The sequence below is a fragment of the Numida meleagris genome, chromosome 2 (genome assembly GCF_002078875.1).
Source record: "Numida meleagris isolate 19003 breed g44 Domestic line chromosome 2, NumMel1.0, whole genome shotgun sequence".
NCBI lineage: Eukaryota > Metazoa > Chordata > Aves > Galliformes > Numididae > Numida > Numida meleagris.
Genome location: NC_034410.1, coordinates 12,906,257 through 12,924,542, shown reverse-complemented (window position 1 = coordinate 12,924,542; position 18,286 = coordinate 12,906,257). Strand labels below are relative to the sequence as shown.

Sequence of the window (18,286 nt, the reverse complement as noted above, 5' to 3'; positions counted from 1 at the left end):
GAGATACCATCTATATCTGTGGATATATATGGGCTATATACAGTCTTCTCTCTCCTAATATATACACTAAACACGTGTGAACATCCTCCTCAGTGCCTCCATTTTATGAGAATCAAAACACATTGAAACCTCATTCTGGTACGGCAAAGCTAGATGTAAAAGTGACATATCCACTAAGACATCAGGGGTACACAATAGCAAAAGATCAAAATAAAATCTCTGGAGAGCCATGGATGGGCAAGTCTTTCTGAATGGACATCCATTTGCACCATGCACAGAGAAGCTTTGTTGACTTTGGACTTAATGAGTTCATATCAATTTCATAACTAAATAACCTCAGGGCAAGATTAATATGTATGGGGAGGGAGCATTTACAACTCTGCCTAGAGCTATCTCACTTGGATGCTCTGAATTGCCCTCCTGAGGATACTGCTTCTCTCCTCAGACTTTATAGATAGGATTGGCTTTCTGATTTAGGCATGAAAAAGCACCTTTTTAAAGCTTTGAATTATTTTTCATGGAATCTCAGTGGCTTTGGCTAGGACAGATCCCAACAGACTTAAGTCCAATGGAATAACATTAAATCACAGTATTTCAGAGATGTCCATTCACCCTCCTAGGAGCTAAGATAAGAATTTAGAAAGTGAAAATTTGGATCTAAATGAGTCAATGATTTTTGTTGCTTTTTTTTTTTTCTTTAAGTTCTCTCTACATTTCACTAGGTTTTCTCTCTTACTCAGTGAAATTTTCTAATTTGACAGTTAGATCCATAAGCCATCACGAACATCTTAATGCTATCAACAGTCTAAGTGCAGTATCAAAGTTCAGCTCATTGAACCATCAAATAATATTCTCATTGGAGCACTCTCCCTTGATGAACACAAGTAAGACCTAGTAACGTTAATCATCATCTATATATTGAGAAGCAAATGTAATGCACTGAACATTCAGTCTGTCAAAATGTATCAATTATTCAGTCAGAAAGGTCTGACTGCATGAATTATTTCATGTTCAGTGTGCAGCAGGTTTGGAAAAAGGGTTTGATAGAAATAACTGAGTAGGATTCTAAGAAATTATTATCCTTAACTACAGCTCAAGGTACAAGGAAGAAAGCGTACATAAGAATAAGTCAAGCTTTGGATTGCTTATGGAGCACTCCTTCTTCTGTCCTCCCTGCTAAGCTCTTTCCACTTTAGATAATGTTTTCATTCCGCTACAGGTTTCTCTCAGGAAATTAATTTCCTAGCTAGATGTCACCTGGGGACATCCAAATGAACAACCTATGGTTTCTGTAGCCTTTCTTCCTTCTAATTCTGTCTCACATCTTAACATTTCATGTAACAATTACAAGGCCATTATGGGATACATCCTGATTTCCCTATAAACTCTGTGAAGTGCTGCACCACACTGAATGGCATTATATAAACCAAAATAAGATAGCATCATTGCTTGAGGATTTGTTTATGACCTGCAAGCCCTCTTTCATAGGGCAGTCTTCTGGCAGTGAACAGGTTTGGGCTAAAAGGAGACTGGAAGATTTGATTTCTTCTGTTTTCTCCTCTTTTGCATGAGATTCTTGTTTTCTTTCCCTTCCTGACCCCTAATGTTGGGAGGATTGATGCTGTCTAGAAGGGGATAATTACAGGAGAGATTTTGCATGACATAGTGAGCTGCTAGGCTATTAGAGAGGTCTCTTCCTTACCCAGTGTGTATGCAGAGGAATGTATTAAACCGAAGTCCTTTAAGGTACATTAAGTCTGGCAGTCTTCATCCCTCCATTCTCTAGTGCGAGTTCAGTTGCTGTTGGCACACATGACTGATGCGAGATGATGATTTGGGATGCAGCTTGCTCTCATTTTGACACCAGTCCAATCCTGACATTCTGCAATGTCTAGTGATTTTGCAGTGAGATATTAGAAAGAAGTTTTTCTTTTCCCTCAGTTTTTCAAATGAACTTAATATAGCGTATAGTGAGAGTTTGTGATCCCAGTGAGAGATAAAGCAGATGTGGACTAGAACAGCACAAAAAGCATAGGCATAGGTTTCCCAGTACCTCCAGGTTCCTCAACTCTGCGCCAAAGGGACTATTTACTAATCAACAGCCCTCATATTTTTCATTCTTTGCCTTCTTTAGATAACAGAAGGCAGAGACTAGCAGAAGAAAAGAGAAACCATTCTGCTGTTCATGCAAGCCTGTTCACAAAATGCCTCCCATAGGCTGCTTTCCACCAAACCTGCTATTTCATTTAAAGCAGTCAGTCCTGAAGGATCAACTTAGGCAATTAGACAAGGGATTTGGGCTCTGAGGGATAATTGGATGACTTGCATGCAATAAACTTCTTTCACGCTCTCTTCACTTTTTTCTTTTGTTCTCTTTGTTCATCCCCTTGTTTCTCATCATTAATTTTTTTAATCAAGTTTGCAACACTCTTGCAGATACAGCACGATAGTAATGTGGCCAAGCAGCAAGAACCTAAACACCTACACAGTGGATCATGCTGTTTCATGCCTCTTTAAATTGTTCTGATGTGACACCAAAGGGAAGAGCAGCTGAATTTAGATGATAGAAAAGTGAAGCTTTGACTGCATCCTATCTGAAGCACTGCTGATGTTGCAAGGCAGGAATGAACAGAGCTCAGATATCTCAGGTGAATCCTGGAGAACACAGGGTGGAAAAGTGCTACAGAACAGTTCTACTGGTTGCATTCCGGTGAACTGTGTGTAAATTATATCATAGCCAAGGAACTTACTAAGACTAAAGACTACTGAAATATAATTGCTATTCTTCTTCCCCTAGAACTATCTTCTGCCCCACTCCTCATTCTTTACTCCTCATCACCTCCAGGTTCCAGCCTGGGAGCTATTTTTGCCTTGGACACATAACCTCATTTTCACTCCTTATTCCTCAGCCTGATGCTTCTAGCTTTCATTTTCTCCTATTTTGACATGTTCCTTTCACATCAACCATTTCCCTAATGTCATCACTCCTAATATCTTATTTATTCACTATATAAAATTGCCATCCTCACGTGTATTGAAAATTGCTCACTGATTTTAAACTTCTCTTAGCTCCTTTTATTTCTTGTATGCCAGCACAATTTGTCAGTCTATGTACACAGCAAAGTTCTAAATTACAGGCAAGTTTCAACTTCTCCCTCTAATATAACAATATACGTCTCCTTTATAATAAATGTCAGTGAAATATTAATGATCACTATACTATCAACTGTAAAAATAATAGCAACAAAAAATAAAAATCAGATCTTAAACTTTCTTGCTCGTGTAGGGATTGTGTAGTCAACTGCTGAATATGCAGAAGTCTTCTTCAGTGCCAATGTGGAATACAAATATTAGGGCCATAGTTACCGAGACTTAGCTCAACCTGTAGGATGTAAGTTTTAGTTCTCAGTGTCCACATTTAGTCTCATTTGAGCCATCAGACACAATGTCTTGCACACCCCCACTGATGAGCAGTTCCTCCACCCTTCTACTATGTTCAAAATAGAACATTACATTTGTCTCTAAACAGAGGAGGAAATGAAGGTGGCAAAGAAAAGCATCTTGTGTGCTGTGATACGCTGGTGCCTATGCACATTGAGGAAGGTCTCAGCAGCAGTAGGTCTGCCTTGCTTTGTAACTGAAGAGCACGCAACAAGAGCAATATTTTCTATCTCCTTAGGATCTCAGTGGACACCCTCAGATAGGTACTGGGAATTTCAGACTCTTTCTGTCCTAGACCCTAATAAATTCAAGAAAACAAGGAAGTGATAAAAGTTTAGGTTAGATGCCAAGCACTTGTCTTCTCAATCAAGATCTATAAAAGAAAGAGAGTAGTCTATCTGTCTACATAAAGCTGATGGACAAATCTCATTTCAAAGTGAGTGAAGGTGCACTACACAAGTGATAGAATATACCACAGTAGGAACAAATTCAGTGTCAGAAGGGAGTCAGATCCAGTGACTAACAAGGTCTTTTCTATAATTCAGTAGAAAATGGCTTCTGGAAGAACACCACCAGGCACTTCTCACAAGCGTACAGGTGTTAACCTCAGTGCCCTGGCCCAGTTCCAGCTCAGGTAATTACCTTTAAAACTTACATTCTCCTTCCAGACTCTCCTGGCTTGTCTCTGCTCCCTGGCCTTGATTTATATGCAATTAAACAGCAGCAGTGTTTTACTGTGCAGGTGGCAGCTTGTCAGTGGAGGGAGTGGGGAGGGGATGAGACACAGAATGAAATGGTCCCTATATTGACTACAAGTCCCCATTAAAGGTTATGAAGATCTTCAAATCCCTGCTAATGCACCATATAGATGAAATACAATACTGCACAGATCATCTTCTCCCTCATCTGTGTTTATAAGGAGGGTTTTTTTTTGTTTTGTTTTTGTTTTTTTTGGAGAGTGAAAGGATGGTTGGCTCCCCTTTGTCATAGCACATGCAGCAGGCAGCTTCCTCTCCCATCCCGCAGTGCTCCTGATCTCTGCAGGAGCCTTCCTTTGCTTATTCCCCTCCACCACCTCCAGTGCAGTCCTTCAGCCCTGCAGGAGGCTGCCTGTCTCCTGGGCTCGGTTCCTGCAATGCCACAGCACTCACCAGCTGCACACTACATCTCACAAGTAAACAGTCTTGAGGACTGTACGGAAACCTTTGTTTCACAATTCCTTGCCAACACAGTAGCGTTTCTCTGGGACCCATGATCTATTTTTGACCAGAAAACCATGCAGGTGAGCTGCAGAACCTCAGTGTGAAAAGAGAAATACTGAAAGTACTTTTGCAGAAGAACAAAGGCTGTCACAGCAGCAGCAGGTCCAGCACAGCAGCAGCCCTGCCCAAGAAGGCAAGCAATACAAATATCCTCTGCAGAATGACCCTGAAAAGCAAGAGCTAAGTACCCATGCAATCCAACAGAACACAGTTTTTGAGAAGTATTTTCAGAGGCATTGGTTTTGATGGAGTTGAACATTGTACCCACAATATAAAACCTGTGAAATGAAGGACAAAAGCCAGCCTCCTATCAGAACAATGAAGGGTTATGACTTGTCCTCAAGGTTTTTATTCATGCTAACAACAGTGTAGTGGATAAAAAGACAACAGTTGTTTTCAAAATAAGAAACAAGCCACATGCCTAAGCGTAACTCTGAAATATGGGAATATAATTAGTGATTAAAGAATAAAAATTCCAGTGATCATAAGAAAAAGTTCAATGCTAACAATGAAGCATTATCTTTTTCAAGATAATCCTTATTGTCTCTAAAATTTTCTTTGATGCCTAAAATTTTTGAATCAGTTGTTTCAATGTTCCCAATCTTACAGAAAGTGATTTATATATTTTCTTTCACATACACTGTCCAGACATCTCAGAGTCCCACAGCAACAGGATGAGAGGCAACAGATGCCAACTAGAGCATGGGAAATTCTGATATTAAAATGCTTTTTTGGATAACATGAAGGTGATCAAATACTGGGGTGGGCACCACAGAGCTGGTGAAATCACCACCCTCAGAGATACGCAGGATACAACTCCAGACTAACCTGACCTGATCAAACCTGCTTTGAGCCAGGGCTTGGACAAGACATGTTCTGGAAGACACCTCCTTTGGAGTGATGAAATTTTTAGAAAAGGTTGTTATACATACACAAATATTCCTAAATTTGTACATTAAAGTCTGTCAAAGAAACACATTTATTTGTCCGCATCTTATTTCACACAGGTATATGTGCTCTACTGAATATGGATCAACACTCACGGATAACATGCTGCATGGAGCTATCAGTGTGAGAAGGAATTCTAAAAAGGGGTAACCATGAGGTCCAATAAAGTAGGATTATTCCTAACGCTGAACGCTGTTTCAGTTTTACCTATTCCCCTGTTAAATTCCGACATCTTAAGCTGTAGCAATTTTACCTACATCAAAAATAGTGGAACTAATGAAAGCCAATGAAATTCAGTCTACGTGAACTTTAAAAGAGAAGCAACAATTTAGCTCTGACCATCTAAGCAAGACCTAAAGGTCATTTTTTGAAATTCTAATCACACCAGACCGAGGCAAACCACTAGGAATATGAGAAGAAAAGATGTCCTAGCTCTTAGCTGCAAGGGGTTTGCAGTTTGGACAATGACCGCATCCACCATGCAGGACAAGCTTCCCACAGGTGGGAGATGAGTGAAGAAAACTGGAGGACTGTGAACTTTTTCCAAGCACCCACGGGAAAGGTCCAGTGTGCACTCTACAGCAGTCAGTTTGTTTCAACCCACTACATTCTGTTGCTGCTGAGTAACCAATAATTTCTTGTTTTAACACAGTATCTGAATTAAAAGTTTTCTAGATATTGCTCTACAGGGAGACCTTGCAAGAACAAACAGGTTATGCAGCTGAAATAGTAACAGAAACACATTCTGGGACTAAAAAATTACCGGAGTATGATAATGCAGACAAAACTTAGAGGAACATCCCTACTGAAGTGAAAAGAGCAATTTCTTTGAACTGTACCTCATTTCACAAAATGCTTTGTATAAATTCCCAGGATTGCTTTTCTTCATAATCCCTCAAACATTTAGGTATAAAACATTACTTCCAGCACTGTTTAAATTCCAAATTTGCTTTAGATTAACTATAAAGGTCTAACACAGTGACTCTGCAATCTTACTGGCTATAGCAACTCTTTACATTTATCTCTATCATCTCTACAGTATTTTGGCCTCACTTTCACATTAGATGTAAAGAAAAACTGACACATGGATCAGGACAAATCTGTAATCAGTAGAACCTAGCACAGCCCTGGATGCAGTACTGGGATGCAGACATGTCACGGGTATGGAGACATTCCTGTATCATCTTTAGCCTTTACCTTAACAGTTTTTCCAAAGTATTCTAAAATATAAGTTGACCATACAAATACAAAAATAAATAAATAAAACCACACCTGTTTTCAATTTTTGGTATGTCTGTCTGAGAATTTATGTTTTATCAGATGCAACAACAGAAAAAAAACATTAGTAAAAGCGAATGCATGGAAAATTGCTTCCACACAAAAGAAGACCTTGTCTTAAGTACAGTTTAAAAAAAAAAGTTGGATCAATTAGCAATCTGTGAATGTTGGAAACATCTTAACAATGTCTCAAAGATGAAAGAGCCTATCACAGAATGAGGAAAGAGCCTCATTTTTAAAAATTAAATTACGTCTGTAGTCATAATGAATCGAAGCCCAGAAGGTGGTCTTGGAATCAGCAGGTTTTGATGAAATATTAAGGAAAGTGATTATTGATGAAAAATGAATAAGCTCTTTTTGATTTTAGCAACCTTTAAATCACACTTTGCTAATTAAAATAGCTTCAATGCATCCCTCCATTCCTTGATGGGCATTTAACAATCCTTAGAAACATGTGGGTTAATTTGAAAACATTTTAGCAAATATGCACAAAGTTTATCTTAAGCAGGCAGACACAGTACAGTTTAAGATGATGTGAAAAATAATGCATAGCATAACCTCCTCTTTTTCTTTTTTCCTTTTTTTTTTTTTTAAACACTATATCTATTAAGGGCAGGCAGCTTCTGCTTGTTTCCTCTGCAGCATAAAATATCCCACGATATATACCGCAATTATTAATGAGCCATGAAATATGTCTCAGAAAACAAAGACCAATATTACTATTTTCTGTCTCCTTTGTTTACCAGGTGAGAGTGTTTAGTGTCCAGGAGGCTAAGTACTGCAGTACTGTGGTCTTCTGCAAATATATTTCCTTCCCAAAAGTCAGTGGAAATTAGAAGTGAGACATCGCTTTTCATATCCCTTGAAGTGGTACGGATTCTAATTGCTTTTTAAAATGTTTGTAGTAGTAATACTGCTTTCTCTTTTCATCCCAGTTTGTACTTTACTTCCTTTTAAAGGGAAACCTGGGAATGAAGGAAGGCTGTAATCAAGGCTGAAATGCTGCACACAGAAGACATACCATTATAGAATGTGAAGGAACTCAGGCATGCCATGCATTATCATCACAGAACAATACGCAAGTATTAAAATCAAGCAAAATTTGTGCCTTTGCTTTTGCTTTCATAAATTAAGTCTTATATGTTATAGCACCATCTAAACTCAGGGCAGATGAAACTACCTATCCATTACAGATATGTGATCTATTTACTGTAACAGCATTTCATATATCCATCACATAAGAAAGACTTCTATGAATGCATCAGACTGAAAAGCTATTTAAATGTCACTAGTATTTTACGGAATGAAAAAGAAATATCTACGGCAAGTAAATAAATCTGATGGTAGAACAACATTTTTCAGAAATACGTAATCATATAAAACAAGTCATGCAAGAAGCTTTTAACTTTTCATATCACAGTGTTTGAGCTTTAAGGAACAAGATTTCAAACACCTTATAAACTATATGCTATAAAGTGTAATACATGAGTAATAAATACTGTTTGCTGAGTGAAGGGTTGAAAAGCATTAGTTTTCAGCTTTCCAACTAATAACAAAATGAAATGAGATCTTCAAGCAATTTCTCAGTTTCCAGGATTGTCAGTGTGGTATGTTACATAAGCACTCATTCAATGAGTTTATAAGATGTTAAAAGGAATTAACACGTGCACATGCTAACCTACACGTAGTGATGTTATTTTTCTTCCTGAAGTTTACTGCAGAGGATTCCTTCCCACAGTTGGATTCCACCACTTCCTCCACTGACAAACGACTTAGACCATACACAGGATGCTTATTTAGTCACATAAACAAACAAGACTGGCCATAAAGATAAACAATTCAGTTATATATAGTTTGTCTTGTCTGCAAAATAGATATCATTCTTAAAGAAGTAACCACAAAAACCTCCACAAATCTATAGATCTAGTATGCTGATTAGAAGAACTTACATAAAAATTAACTCATACTTAACTTTTAAAATAATATCATTAATAGCTTTAAGCTATTAATGAATCTAACTTATTATTGAATTGGTTGAACTTCAATTTGTATATTTTGTGGAGGGGCTGGATTCTGTGAATGCTCTCCATAGTCAGTCTCTACACTCTTATAATGAGACAACTAAAAATACAAAGCCCTAGCTTCTTAAGTGCTTGGAAAGCAGAAGTCTGAGTCTTTTACCAAAGAGGAACAGATGGGTTGACTGGAGGTACATAAAAGACAGAAGAAACATAAATTTGTACTCCATTTAAAAAGGGTCATGTTCAACAGCAGCAACAAATTTAATTGATTAAATTATGGTGCTCAAGTGCTGCGTAACATCAGTTTGCAATCCAAATTTTGGTTAACAGGAATAGCAAAGAATAGTTTAGACTGGTAGGATCAAAGCACTTCATTTAAGGAATCGGTGAGCCTTTGCTTTTTCAGCTTTGCATCCTCAGATATTCCCCAAAATTTCCTCAGAATAAAGAACTCCACATTTTATTAGTAGTATGTTAGCTTTGTTTTAGGACTACAATCTTAAGCCACACAGTTCAAGGCCTCAGCCATCGACTTTCCTAGGTTTTACATCATGCTTTGTTTTAGACAAGGACATATCATTTTTTTCTTCTTTTTAATTAAATGGTGCCTCTTCCCATTTGAAGCCTGTTCTCTTTTTTGTCCAAGCAACAAAATACCTAATTGAAAACTACAAAACCAAACTGATATCACCACAGGAAAGGGTGCTAGCTGGCAGACTCTCAGAATAAGGGTAGCGAGGACTGTCAGTCTTCGGTGGGCCCCATTTCACCTCTTTGTTTTGTAACCTGGAGTGGAAAGTTCATTTCCCCCTTATCTTTCTGTGCATTTTCCCACTGCAGCCATTTGTAGGGGTACCAACGTCTGCTGCTTTTGTAAAAACAAACAAATAGCTCTCATGCTTTAGATTACATAGTAAGTCAACTTGAGGAGAGAGGAAGCAAAAATACCAGAGTTTAAGTGAGGCCATAGTTGTGGTAAATGGAAAAAAGCATGGTTCTCACAACAGTATCAGTGTTTGGTATCTATTTAAAAAAAAAAGAAAAGACACAGGACTTTCAGAGTCCTGAACCTGAGTAGAGTTCACTGTAAGTCTGCCTCTTACCACTGAAGTGGTAAGTCAAACAAGGGAGTGCAGTTGCATACTTTCACAACAGGGAATCTACATAAATCCTCATGAATTTTTATTAAACTTGTCATATATTCTATCAAGATGGAAGAACAAAAGAAAACAACCATCTAAGATAATAAAATGCCAATGCTAATAGAGTCCATTGGGTTCTAAATACATGGGTCTATGACAGATGCAGCTAATTTTTAGGCAGTTCTGGCGGTAAGGATTACTAGCTGATAGGATGAAGGATGGAAGCACAAAAAAAAAAGTGTTAGTGCTGAAGTGAAATTAAACCCCATGAAGAGTCTCACAGAGGCTCTAACTCATCGTTCTCCAGGTTACCCGAGAGGAAGAAAATACCACACTGACTTCCAAGTATGATTTTCTATTTTAGATATGAGAGAACTGCAAATAGTTTGTTAACCCACTGCTCTCCAAAGAGTTGTCTTGGAACTGTTTGATGATCTCACAATGGCACATGTACCACTTTCTAGGCCGGAAAAAATATTTCCAAAAGCCTGATTCTCACAGGAATGAAGCTTTGTTATGCTGCAGAAGGGTGACACTCTCTGGAAGATAAGGATTTAAAACCTATTACTATTAACTTCTGAAGTTGCTAAGGGAGCTTGCACAACAGTAGCTTCGGAAAACACATCCACACCAATGAACAGAAGTAAACACAGTAGGCCAGAAGAACTTACACATTATCTTGGTCAACCTATGCTGCTAGCCTTTTGAACAGCTCTGTAGGTTTTAAATCACACTGCTTACACAGTTTACAGCACCACAGCCTTTCCCTTTGTGCAGTGCACCTCAAGCCAACTTCAAGAACTGTCTAAAAATCTGTTCATTTAAGAAAAAAGAAACACCCTAACACTTACGGGATGCATCGTTCTGAGTAGTAATGCATATCTTCATCTATTATGGGACTGGCAATAAGCTCAGATTTCTATGCATAAATGATTCCACAGACTTCAGGCACTCTCCTATGACTGACACTACTAATAAAGAAGTTTAATATAGCTGCACTAGTGTCTTGCTTTTTTAACAAATATTTTTCCAGGCACTGCAATATAGTACTTCATAGTTTTCACAATCCATTTTGCTGTTGCTAAAAGTCATTCTACACACTAGAAAGATGAGGTCTGCTTATTTCACTTTATACATATTCCTATGTTATATTTGAATGCTTCTTTCAAGCGTCCAGGGTTCATTACTCTCGTGCCAATTTAAGCACAAACATAATACCAAGTAAATAAAAGTTAACATCTATATAAAATGTTCTCTTTTTCTTTTTGGATAAGTAGAAGGCAAAGTATGCAGCCTGACCTTAACAATAGCATTTTCACCTCTTAGCACTGAACAGATGACAGTTAAAGCAACTGGGGTGATTTTCAGTTCCCTAATATTCCTTTGACATAACTTGATTCCACTTCTGATAGAAAAGAAACCAGTTCATAAGGGTCTCTCATTCTAAAATGAACATTTTTTCTTCTTTTTAATGGTAAAATGCATGCAAAAAGCTTATGATTATGGTATTTATATTTCCATTAAAATGTCCTCAGCAAGCCGTGGGAGTCTAGCCTACTATTTCCAAGCTATTTAGATTTATAGCAGCACAGTGCCTATTTTATTTCAATTATATTTCAGAACAATGCACTCTTGGTGGGAAATGATTACACAGTGACAACCAGTAAATGTCCATTAGGAGTTGTCTTTCTACATACTGCTCAACTATGGATGTCAGGTGATCACTATAAAACCCCATTGTATAGCATCATTGTCATCTACATGAAAAACACTATTGATCAGTAGCACAGCTTCTCTTCTGTATGATACAAAACATACTTAGAAACATTTCTCAAATAAACTAAAAGCTTTATCGACAAGAACACAATTCTCAAGATAATTATTTACAGTACTGTAAAATAAGCATAGATTATACATTCCACCTAGATTTTGCTCCATTAATGGTAACAGAAAAACTTGGAAAGCAAAAAGAATGCTTAGCAGCCTGTCTCTGTAAGCTATTGATACTTAGGATGGAGCTAATGTAGCCAGGGCAGCTGATGGATATGCAGCTACACTGATGACTAATTACCCCCAACACATTTTATTTATTTATTTACTGCTAGGATTTCATTTCCTCTAAGTGGTAAACTGCTCTGCTATTGAGGATAGAGACTCTGCTTTAATTCTTTGGATAACACTTAATTGGATTGGAAAACACTTTCTTTGTGCTCCTGGAAAGAGCTGCTATGACTATGTGACTGGAATTATGTAAATGTGTTTCAAGACTCACAGGAACTATGCTTACATATGGATTACATAAAAAGCTCAAAATAAAGAACGTTCCATACTTCAACTGTGTATTCAACAGGATAACAACTATCATTGGAAATAAAAAAAGAAGCCACCAAAATCCATTGATGATTTCTTTAATTCTAAAAAAATATGAACCTGCATTGAAACAATTCTAAAACAGTTTCAAGTCCTAAAAGGAATTTTCAAGTAAAATTTACTATTTATAGGCTTTTTTTTTAATTTATAGTCATAGGTGGTAAGATGGGTGAAGCAACGTTACTTCCACCCATATACTGAGGTGCAAGTCTCTATTGCATAAATGGCATCACACAATCCATTTTCATTTAGGGAAATGAATGGATAAAGTGATTAATGAATATCCATTTTCTTCATCTTTTTATTGTTTTGTATTATCTGCCAGTTACAATGCTTGGGATACGGGCAAATATTAAATACATTCAAGAAAGAGAACAAAAGAATAAGCATGATTTTAATCCTGTTTTTAAGTTACGTTATAAAATAACTCTGGGATCTCCACCTGATCACTCGGTGAAGCACTATAGTAGTTGTCCTCATAATAGCCTCAAACTTGCAAAAAAAAAAAAAAAACAACCACCCATCCTTATCCATTGTTCTGATAAAACACCTCACATACTTGTCCTCCACTTTGCTATCATCCATATGCCATGACACAGTTAAATTTGCATCAGTTGGTGGCATGTGTTGATGAAATTTAAGGAATATTAAAGAAAAGCAAACCCTGACAAGGCCTCACACACAGATGCAGTAATTCTCTTGCAAGTTAAAGAAAAATTTGTCATCTGTTCAACAGTGGTATGCAAACTATTATGAGACATGTTGTTGTAGTTCTCTCTGTAAGTGACTTTTAAATAACCTCTTGGACATATTTAAATGTCAGATTTTGTTTGGCACTTAGCACCAATCTGTAATAGAAATAACATTTCCCATATAAACAATGCTGCTTTTAATATGCACGTGCTAAAGATTTGAGCCAGCCTGGCCGTTACCAGCTCTGGGCAGCTCAGTGCGCAGCAACGTGCTGCTAGAGATTCCTCTCCCCATCCACAAAGGCTGGAAACAGCTGTTTAGGTAACCTCTGAAACTCACAGAGGAAAGAAAAGGATGGACAGGGAAAAGGGTAAAATAGAGGGAAAAGAACACTTACTGTAGATGAACGCTAACATCACCAGTACTTTAAGGAGGCAGAACTGTAAACAACTATTTTTCCCTCAAATTTCTTGAGGCATTATCAGGATAAATCATCCTGCAGAGACAGGAGCTCCCTTGAGAAGAGCCTCATGAAGAGGCACTTGCATGACTGCTATGGCAAGGGACATCATGAGATGTCACAGGAAGGTCTCACTGTTGGAAAGGGCCAGTTTGAATCAAGTGGCAAAGGAGCACCTTGGGTGAAAAGCCAGGCATCCTACATACACGGTGACATCTTAGCTAAAAAGCATCTCGCACACAGCCAGAACTATTTCTCAAAATGGCATTCAGATCCTTAATACTTCTAAGATGAAGTTTGTAAAACACAGAACAGCCTTGGGAAGATTGCTCAGCCATGAGCTCGTGCCTCAGTCCCCCAAACAGATACTTCAGAGGACACTGGTAGTAAATAATTATCTTTTTCCACATGACCTATTTCTTTCCAGGTGATTCTTGCTGAGTGTATCATTTCATCCCCTTATCACTAGACCAGAGGTTCCTTTTCTTACTCCCCTCTCATCCCAAACTTGCACCTCTTGCCTCTCTCCAGCCAGGCTGGGCCTTTGGTCCCAGTTCAACCCAGCTGCTGGGCTCTGGCAGAGCAGCCTGAATGCACAAAACTGTCACGCTGTTCTTCTATCCCACCCTTATCATTAACATCAGGTTCCCTCAGCACACCGTTATCTTTGGTTTTACTCACTCTCTCCTGGCTCTTTTATCAGCAATCACACAGAGTTAGCTGGGTCACACAGGTCTTACATTTCACCTTTCCAAGTTTGCATCAAAGAACTTTTTTTTTGTTGATGTGACATTGATGCCATTCAACTCAGGCATGAAACACTGCCTTTGGTCTAACAAAAACAGCTGCAAGAGACACCACATGGCAGCCATATCCAAGCAAGCTATCTTGATTTCCAAAATAACATAAGTCCTGAAATGTCAGGCACTTGGGCATACTAGTGTCTATCAACGTAAGACTATGGAACGTAAAATTTCAAGAGCACAGATGAAGCTGTCTGCTTTTGAAATTATTTTTGCTTCCTTCACTGAAATAAAATATATATATCTTTTATATAAACTGTTTGTTTAATACAAAAAGTAGACAGTGCAATGCAGAATAACTGTGACTGAGAAAATAAAAAGGTAGTTGTGCTACAGAACGTTAATAAAAAGGTATAAAAATGAAACATCCTTTACTGTCATGTTAAACAATGTATTTTTTCCCAATATTATGTAAAGGAACTTTAAAAAAAAAGGTCTAGGATTACTCTGTCCTCATTTAAGACCTTTTAAACAATTAGTTTAACTCTTCACGACAGCTGCTTTCCTTACAGATCTCAAACACTGTAGTCAACAATATTGTTCTGCTCATTTAAGTGAAAGTCCATCATTTTTCTTCTGGGAAGAATGGGGCAGAAGGCGAAATGACAAGCGGCTTTACTGAGAGCAAAATTAATACTCTCTCAATGAGTTAACACCTCCCATAGTAGGATTTCAATGTTCATTTTTGTATGACTGAGAAAATGCAGAACTTCAACATCATAGACGTCAGCCAAGAAAACAGATGTATTTTCATTGTTGAAGTACAAAAAAAAGCTGTGAATGCTGCCTTCAGTTATTTCTACTTTACATTAGTTTGCACGCCTGTTTTAGCTTTAGGTTTTCAAAACTCCATCAACAGAAACCAGAAATTTGCCTCATTTCAACATACGGCCTAGCATGACAAAGTTTAGATAATGTAACCTCAGGAAAAAGTATAAATCATAAGCTACAGCCCAAAAACAGAACATAACTCATGACTCAAGCTTGGAGTTTGGTCTGTATTTTATCAAAAAGTTCCATCTGTTAGACTGAAGTTCAGAACCACCGTAGAACGGGAATGCAGATAACCATTAACCTATTTTTGCTTCAACAGTAAGAACTTTCCAGAAATTTTATAACTGCTGTGAATGGGTTGGAAATATTGCATTCCACAGCCCTATTAGTTAGAGTTCTGATAAATAAGCCAGATGATATCATAAGTCTGAATTTTAACTGAACTATACCAAATGGGGACTCTTGAACTCAAATCCATTTGAAGAATGAGAAGAAAATCTGAGTCTACAGAAGAAAACTTCCCATTCCATTCCATTCCCACCTGACTTAAGGGAGCTCAATACTTTTCTACATAAAGGCTTTTAAAAAGCCATTACTAAAAATGGAGTTATGATTTCCCCAACTGATATGCAGTCATCTCCCAAAACACAAGCATTACGAGGAAGGATTCAGAGAAACTGTAGTGATTGTAGTCTGGTGCCTACCTGTCTACAGGTGAAGACTTTGAATTCCATGGTTTCTTCACTTGCGCGTACAAGGCTTCAACTGTCTGTCCTTCCCTTGGGCTCTGCGGTCTGCTGGTCAGAGTTATTGTGCCACTATTTGAAGACGAGTCATAGGAAGAGATTCCAGCATACATTGGGTCTGCATCACAGCCAAAAGTCCGGTTAAAATCCTGTATCTCAGCATAGTCACGTTCACGAGCTTGTCTCTCTCGAAATTCTCGAGTTTTCGCTTGAATTCTGAAAAATTAAAAGAACGCTGAAACTAACTTTCCCCCCCATCCATTTGAAAGCAGCAGCTAATAGACACTTTGGGCAGCCCATCTTAATGATGACCACTGATGCGTTTCCAGTTTCAGTTTGTCATGGAGTCTCAGTTGTACATTGGATATTGAAGTCTAGATCTAAAAAAAAATGCCACAATCAACAGAGGGCTTTAAAGAAGAACGCTGATTATCCATTTTGTTCTTTCATTATAAAGTGAAAGAAGGACTAGCCGTAGTTGTCAGAGTTTATCTGTTGTTTTATGCATCTTAGGGAACTTTACACTGTTACCTGACCTGTCTGAGAATGGCCAGACACTGTTCATATTGTATGGTACGCCATCAAAATCTGACAAATATAGTGGCTCTAACACCTGCCTTTAACAATGAATTTTCATTTACTCTCTTAGCCCAACACTATAAAAGTTATGCTTCCAAACCTTAAAAACATAAGATTAAAACACGCACACGTATATACTTAAGGATGTACGTATGCAGTAAACAGCAGAAGTCATTCCTTGTATAAATTGTTTAAAGTGTGCAGGCTGTCAACAAACTGAATCTGGCACCTCCTCAAAGTAGGCAGTTTCTTCACAGAAAGTACTAATGTTTGTCATGTTCAAATTACAAATGAAAGGTGATACTCTGTTGGGATTTGGTATTTAAGTGCATTTGTTTAGCTATATGACAAAAAGTGACAAATAAAAATAGATGACATTTAGGAATCTGACACTAAAAACTGACTACAGGTCAAATTTTCAAAAGCACACAAACCTATTACTAAAATTTAATCTGGACTTCAAAGTTTCATTGGTATTTTAGAAAATCTGATGCATCCCACACATGCACAGTGAACCGAACCACCCCTGAGCCCCTCCAACACCATCTCCCCAGACCAATTTAATGCTGTCATCATTGCAAAATGAAGCACTCCGCTGTCTCCTCTCTTCCATTAGCAAAATGTGTTCCTTTTTCATTTAAAAGACACAGCCATACAGTGTGACAATATCCATTCAGACCACAGCTCTGGGCACACCCCTGCTTGCTGACCGATTAACTGTAGCGACCTGCTCAAAGCCTCTGAATCCTTTGAAAGCAAGCCTTGCCTCTTCTGAAAATAGGAAAACCTAAGAGTTAGGTTACTGGAGCATTTTTTGGAAATTTTACACTTAGCCATATGATGTTTGAGATGAGTGTTTGCAAAAAGAAAAGGGGACACACAAAGGGTGGGATTCCAGTTGATGTTTGATATCACACTTCAGACTCCTGTAGCAGGTGAGTCCCCATGAGCTGCATAGGCAGGCTCCATCACTGCCAGCAGGCTTCTGAGAGTTATGGTTGTGTCTAGGACTGTCTAGGACAGTCAATGTGTCCTAGCATGAGACCTACACGTCTGTGTAGGTCTCCTATGGGATCTTGGCCTGCCAGTCTTGATTTAGCTGCTCAAGCACAGGCAGCTTCAGGCACCTGACAGCCTGCAAACACCCTGCCGGACTCCCAGCTGCCAGACAAGAAGGGCTCTTGTAGGTCCTTGTCACATCTGCCAGCCCCGTGCTGACATCTCAGAGACTGTGACAACTCAAATGACACAAGACAACTGTATACATGCATGAGAATCCAGCTCTGAGCTTTGTATGGGGAAGTCTAAATTCAAGTATCTTCACCAATCTGAGCTTCCAGGCAAATCATGCTTTCTATGCTAACAGAGATCCTGGTGACAGAAGAACGGAATAGAAGAGTAACACAGGCAGATCTATTTTCTTCAAAAATGCCACAAGTACTGATCAAGGGTACTGTTTTGGGAGTAAAACCGATCCACTGAACTCCCTTCAACAGCCAGTAACAGCTGCACCAGTAGTTCAGTGATTCATGTAAATGCCTGAATTACACCTCAGCTTCACTCTTCGTTTTTATGTCCACTACTACTACTCTCACTCGTATTCAGTCCCAGTGGAAAGGAAAACAAGCATACAAACAAAAAGAAAATGCAAATACGAGCAATCTGTGAAAAACAAACATAACTTTATAATTTAGCAAACAAGGTATTTGTTTACTGGTTGTTTTTTATTTCAAAAGGGGAAAATGAAAAAGAAAACCGCAGCAGTATCC

The 18,286-nt window shown here is 38.2% G+C and overlaps 1 protein-coding gene across 1 annotated transcript in view; it reads right to left on the bottom strand.

The window, feature by feature from the left end:
- Positions 1-18,286, bottom strand: part of PARD3 (par-3 family cell polarity regulator) — a 435,432-nt gene that overhangs the window by 84,698 nt on the left and 332,448 nt on the right. The window contains exon 23 of the mRNA XM_021389241.1: positions 15,897-16,154. Within this exon, the coding sequence (XP_021244916.1) occupies positions 15,897-16,154 (258 nt within the window). The remainder of the gene's footprint in view (positions 1-15,896; positions 16,155-18,286) is intronic.